The following is a 6,000-nucleotide window of genomic DNA, read 5'->3' as shown; positions in this document are numbered from 1 at the left end:
TTCACAACAGCCGAGAAGTGGATACAGGCCCGACATCCTTCACAGGGGGCATGAATACGTAAAACGTGGCACCACACACTACACAAGAGGTGGAGCAGTGTGGACAACGCCGATCCGTCTTTGGCCTCCGTCGTGTTCAGCGAGGATCGTCGACTGCTCGACCCCCCATCAGGGAGTCGCCCCGAGCAATCTGAGCAAACCGGGGAAGTGGCCGGCACCGATTTCTGGTCTCAAAGTGCCTTCTCAGTCTGGGGGATATATCTTGCCTCCCGCTCCTGCCACAACACGGGGGCACCTGAAACATTACGTGAATGAAGCCAGACACAGAAGGACACCTGCTGTAGGATTCTATTTATGGAAATGTGCCAGTAGGCCAATCCAGAGAGACAGAAATTTGGTATTTTCCGGGATCCGGGGCAAGGGGGGGAGGCGGGGGGGGGGGGGGGGCGGGCGGACAGAGCGAGGCGCTAGGATTGGAGGAACGGGGAGAGATTGTTTCATGAGTACTGGGGGGTCTTGAACGCCTGCAGCGGGTTTCCTCATCTGTGGAAGAGAGATGAGAACATTTGCTGCGGAGGCCTAAGCTGGGGTCAGAGGTCAGAGGACCTGCTCAGTGTATGGCACAGTCATGCCTACTAAGGCCCCTGGGCACACTACCCCCCGCCATCCCCCGACCCTCCTACGACGTTGTCCAGGGCAAGGACCCCGAATGCAGGGAGGGAGCCGGCAACTGCCTGTTGCCCCCACGCACGGGGCTCCTCAGGGGACCTCCCAGTGCTGCCCGGACCCGCTTGCTTCTCCTGAAAGTTCCTGCTGCTGGGAGTCGCTGGGGATCCATCCAAGGAGATAAGACAGTGTGCGGTGACCGTCACCGTGTCCCTGGGCAAGTGCATCTCCTTCCTGCCCTGGGGTGCCGTGGGGGGGGGGGGGCAGGGCGGGCCAGAGGCTCGTTGCCCCCTGGGGCACCCTGCACTCCCGTGCTGCAACCCTCCCAGCTGGGGCTGATGGCCATCGCGGCACATTTCAAGGGGGCCGGGAAGGGCAGTACTGGCTACGGGGATGGGAGGCGCAGCTCTGGGCACCCACATCACCCTAAAATATCACCACTGGTGTCTATATCCCCAAGAGTTCACCCAAAGGACCCAGAAATCCTGCCCGGGCTTGGACTATTTCCAAGTGCCCTGTGATGCCCTGGTCACCACCCATCTGGGCATTGGACCAGCTATTTCTGCGGGGTTATGCCCACCCACCTTTCTTTCCCTTGTTGATTTGGCAGAACTTTTGGCATACCAAGGACATAAACAGAATTCTGGAGGTGATTCTGAGGCTGCTGTGGGGCATGGTGTTGGAGCTGGTGAGTCAGGCCACACGTGGGTGGTGCAGTGAGAGGAGGTGGCCCAGAGCTTCCTCTTAGAGCAACCAGCCCTGGTATCGAGATGTGGGAAGCTGGGACCCCGAGGGCACCCATTCTCCAACAGTGGGTGGCCTCTACAAGGGGGGTGGGGGGGCGGGGCCAGGGCCAGTCTCGGGGCACGGCTCTCCGGGGACGATCCAATCCTGGAGTCCATTCTGCCCAAGGCAGCCAGAGGGTCTGCAGTGGCAGCACCCACCTGCCCCTTCCTCTGCCCAGCCCGAGCGCCACCCTGTCCTGAAGCCCAGGGGCTGAGGCGGTGAGGCCCTGAGGGAGGGGGTGCCTGCACCCTGCCCCCCATCCTCCCCTGGATCCCTCCTCTCCATCCTCAGGGCCTCGGGTCCCTCCCGACAGCCCCCTGCTGGCATTGCATCTCTCCCTGGGAAGCCGCCCCCCACATTGCCAGAAGTCCCCAAGAAGACAACACAGAGCGTGCGCGTGCCGTTTATTTCAAGGCCTGGGGCACAGACACGTCCCCACATTGCCGGCAGGGAACAAGAACGTGGATACAAAATCTGAAAAATGGGACGCTGGGTCCCGATGGCACCCACATAGTTTTAAGGCTCAGGGTGTATCTACAGGTACATGTGCAGATGCTCGCGTGCACACGCATGCACACACACACACACACACACACACACACACGCACATGGCGGCACTTGACACAGAAACAGGCGAGACGCCAGACGCTGCTTGCAGCCTGCCTAAAATATTGCAATTGCGTTTATTAAAAAAGTGTAAAACGGGAGGACCGTGCATCAGTCCCAGCAAAGTGGCAGACCTGGGCTTCCCTATCCCAGGGAGTGCTGGGGCCCGTGCGGCCGCCCCCTGCGCACCCCTGCCCACGCACGCATAGCTGTGTCCACTCCCCTTGGCAGGCCCAGGCTGTGCAAGGTGAGGGTGGGTGCCATTGGTGTATCGTGGGGCTCCCGTCCACACAGCACAGAAGCAGAGTAAAATCCAAATGTTCTCTCCACAGTAGCTCCAGTCTACCCTAGAGTCCGAGGGAGGCCCCTCTTAGCGCGACCCCGGCAGCATGGGAGGCTCTCAGGAAGGATAGCCCTGTGCATCAGGACAGAGGAGGCTCTGGGAACCTCTGGGACTTGCGGCTTGCTCACCCAAAGCTCCCCACTCACCCCTGCTGGGGAGTGACCGCGCAATGCCTGGGCAGGCCGTCCACCCCCACCTCCGGCACTCCCACGGGACAAGCGGCTGCTGGACCGGGAACGAGCAGAGCAGGCAAGTTGACCAGGGGGCAAGAGGCATGATGAAAGCTGCACTTGGCTTTAGCATTAAGGCCGGCACTGGGTGGAGGGTCCCACGGGGAAGGTCAGCACCTCCCCTGGAGGAGCCGGTGTGGCCCCCCAGGTCCCTCCGGCTGTCCCCCTGCCGCCGTGGGCCCGTCCGTCCACAGTGGTCACGCTCGCTAGCTCTCTCTGCCTCCCTGGGCTGGCTGAAAGTGCTTGGTGCCTGGGAGGGAGAGGTGGGGCTGGATGCCCACGCTGCCCCCAAAGGGCTCTCATTTGAGGATGAAGTTAATGAGCAGCTGACACGCCAGGAACACACAGAGCAGGAACCAGGATCGGGGGTTCTGCAGGAGGCCTGGCGCCGGCACCTGCCTAGCCCTTGCCGTGGAGCTCAGCATGGCTGAGAGGTGCCTGCAACGACAGGGGAGGACAGTGCCTAAGCCAGGGTGGGCGTGCATCCCTGCCTTCAATGGATGGCTTAGTACGCAGGGGCCCCCGGGCACAGATTCCAGGGAAAGGGGTTCATGGCTGGGGGAGCTGGGCCTCTTGCAGCCTCTTTTCCACTCGTGCTGTGACGGGCTGAGCTGGACCACCTTTGCCCCAATAGTCCCACGTTGGAGTCCTGACCCAACAGGTCAGATGTGACTCTGTTTGGAGAAGGGGTCTTAAAGAAGCGATTCAGTTTAAGTGAGGTCACGGGAGTGAGCTCTAATCCAGTGTGACCGGGGTCCTTATAAGAAAAGGACATCAGGACACAGCCCCGCATGGAGGGATGACCCCGTGAGGACCCAGAGAGAGCACCGCTGTCCACCGACGAGAGAGGCTTCGGGGGAATCCAGCCCTGCCCACGCCTGCATCCCGGGCGTCGGACTCCTGGACTGAGGGACAGTGAACGTCTATTGCATAAGCCCCCGTCTGTAGACTATGTCAGGGCCACACCCAGGACACTCGTAACCTCGCCCTGACTGGCTGCACTGTGTGTCTACAGAAACGTCTGGCTGTTCTCCTGGCTCCCTGCCTCGTGGCCAGCCTCCTCTGTGGTGCCAGGGGGCTGACTCACTCTGACTCAAGTGCGGCTGGGCCAGCCCATGCCTGGACTTCCAGCCCCCAGCTGCTTTTTCCCTGCACAGAGCTCAGGGACCAAGCATCGCCGGCTCATCCTGTTTAAACAAGACCCCCTACAGTGTGGCACCCCCAACTCCCCCCCGCAACCCCCCTACCGGCCTGCCCCGGGTAGAGCTGGCCGCCTTCTTCCTGTCCTCCATCCATCAGACCCTCTGCAAACCACGGGGGTTCTAGTTCTGAGCGACGCACGGCCTCCCCGGCCTCAGCAGCTCCCTGGCCCCATCCCCGGGAGCGACACTTACCTGTGCAGCTCCTGCTGGGCCTCCCGGATCGACAGGATGGCCTCGTGCAGTGCCTGCAGCCGCCGCACCTCCTTCCCACACCGTGGGCACGGGCTCCTGCTGCCTGGGATGTCCGGCCACCGGTCACAGGACCCAGGGGACAGGGGGTGGAGGGAGAATCAAAGACGAGCCGGCATGTCCGGGGAGCCGCCACGCAGGGTCCCAGGGTCGTGCCCGGCTTGGGCCCCTGCCCCACCTCTTGGGAGCCTTCAGGTGAAGCTAACAACACGGGGAGTCGACGGACAGGCATAGAGGGAACCCCCAAGCTCAGCGGGCCTCTAATAAGCCCTGGGAGACAGAAATGGCAAGGCACAGCTCATGCACCTAGAGACGGGGACAAAGTCGGGGAGGAGCCGGCACACCCGTGAGGACGACAGGAGGCACAATCAGATGGTCATACGGAGAGATGGATACTGTCCAGCCCTGCCCCTTGCACCGCCCCTGCCAGCCAAAGGGGGTGCCGCACCGTCTGAGTGCAGGGCTGGGGACTGCTGCCCTCCGCACCCCTGGTCTGCCCCTGGGCTCAGGGAGGCGTGGAGGACCCTGGGAGGGCGGTCAAGGTGCAGCACACACCTGCCCAGGGAAGGTGCTTCTCTGGCCTCTCCCACCCTGCAGAGTAGCCGGCCCAGGAGGGCTCACCGGGAATGAAGTTGCTGCCGTCCCCCTCCCCCTCGTCTTCCTCCTCCTCCTCCTCCTCCTCCTCCTCCTCCTCCTCCTCCTCGTCTGAGAGCTCTGGGCAGGACTCGGGTGTGGAGCTGCTCTCAGTGACCTGGCTGTGGCCGGAGGGCTGGTCGCTGGCCTTGCGGAGCCGCCGGTCCGGGCCAGGCCCCTGGAGAAAGACGGAGCCACTGCAGCCAGGGGCTCACCCAGGTCCACCACAGCTGGGCCCGCGGGCACACGACGTGCCGGCCTTGGGGACGGGGCTGCTCTAGAAGACGTGGCTGCGGGTGGTTCTGACTCCGGGGCCGTGACGGCAGGTCCCGTCCCACCGTGTGAGCTGACAGCTAGGCCGCCCCCAGTCCTGAGGCGACCTCTCCAGAGGGACCTCCGGTAGTTCCCCAGAGCACAGGAGTGGCTGCGTCGCGGCCGACTGGAGGGGCTGAGGGGGATGCGGGGGGCATCCAGGTGGGCGGGTGCCTGTGGAGAGGGTGGGGCTGCCCGGCCTGAGGGGCTACAGCGGGGGGGGGGAGGGGGGGGTGGGACACATGGGCAGTGAGATACTGTGACCCTTGCTTGCAGGGAAATTGCGGCCACCGGGCAAGAAGGGTCATGCCCGTTCTGCTCATGTGATCACTGGCCTCCCACCATGTGCAGGGGAGGCAGCTGCCCGCACACAGAACCTATAGTACGGGGGGGGAGGGGGGAACTGTCATCCTGTGGCCTCCGCCCACGTGGCACCAGGGAAGACACTCCAGGCTTCCTCACAAGTCGCACCCTGGTGTTTGTCTCCGGAAACCTCTTGCAGGCCTCCTGGAGCCTCCCCGCTTCCGGCCCTGCCTCCCCTCAGCATCCCTGCAAATGCAGCCTCCTCCTTCTCCTGGCTGAGCAAGCCCCCAGGCTGCCCTGAGCCTCAGCTTCCTCCTCTGCAGACTGGCACCGTGTGCTCTTGGCACCACGGAGGGCGGCTCCAGGGAGCAGGGGCCCTGCTGGCGGGGGTGAGTGTGTGGGGGGCTACCGAAGGGGGAGGGGCAGACAGGTAAGGGTGAGGTTGGGAGAGACGGCCTCACCTACAGCCTGACAGTCCCTTCCTACTGCTGAGGTTGAGCCCGGGCAGGGACCCTGGGGGAGCTGACCTGGTGCCTGGGCCCCGGGCTGCCCAGGAAGGTGGTCTGGTGGGCCATGGTCTCCCGCCGCACTGTGTGCAAGACCCCATCTTGCTCAAACTGGGCGATGTCCTTCAGGGGGTCCCAGGGGCTACGGCTGGAGGGTCCAGAGG

At 63.6% G+C, this 6,000-nt stretch overlaps 1 protein-coding gene across 7 annotated transcripts in view; it reads right to left on the bottom strand.

Moving 5' to 3' along the window:
• Positions 1-1,522: 1,522 nt before the first annotated feature.
• Positions 1,523-6,000, bottom strand: part of OSBPL5 (oxysterol binding protein like 5) — a 53,526-nt gene continuing 49,048 nt past the window's right edge. For 2 of the 7 annotated variants that reach the window (XM_027579872.2, XM_027579875.2), the window contains 4 exons: positions 5,858-5,984; positions 4,638-4,893; positions 4,026-4,128; positions 1,523-3,069 (listed from right to left, as the gene is read on the bottom strand). In XM_027579872.2, the coding sequence (XP_027435673.2) occupies positions 2,931-3,069; positions 4,026-4,128; positions 4,638-4,893; positions 5,858-5,984 (625 nt within the window). In that variant the 3' untranslated portion in view covers positions 1,523-2,930. The remainder of the gene's footprint in view (positions 3,070-4,025; positions 4,129-4,637; positions 4,894-5,857; positions 5,985-6,000) is intronic. The other 5 variants (XM_027579873.2, XM_027579874.2, XM_027579876.2 and 2 more) reach the window with 5 other exon arrangements.

The sequence above is a fragment of the Zalophus californianus genome, chromosome 11 (genome assembly GCF_009762305.2).
Source record: "Zalophus californianus isolate mZalCal1 chromosome 11, mZalCal1.pri.v2, whole genome shotgun sequence".
NCBI lineage: Eukaryota > Metazoa > Chordata > Mammalia > Carnivora > Otariidae > Zalophus > Zalophus californianus.
This window is presented reverse-complemented; position numbering and strand designations above follow the sequence as displayed.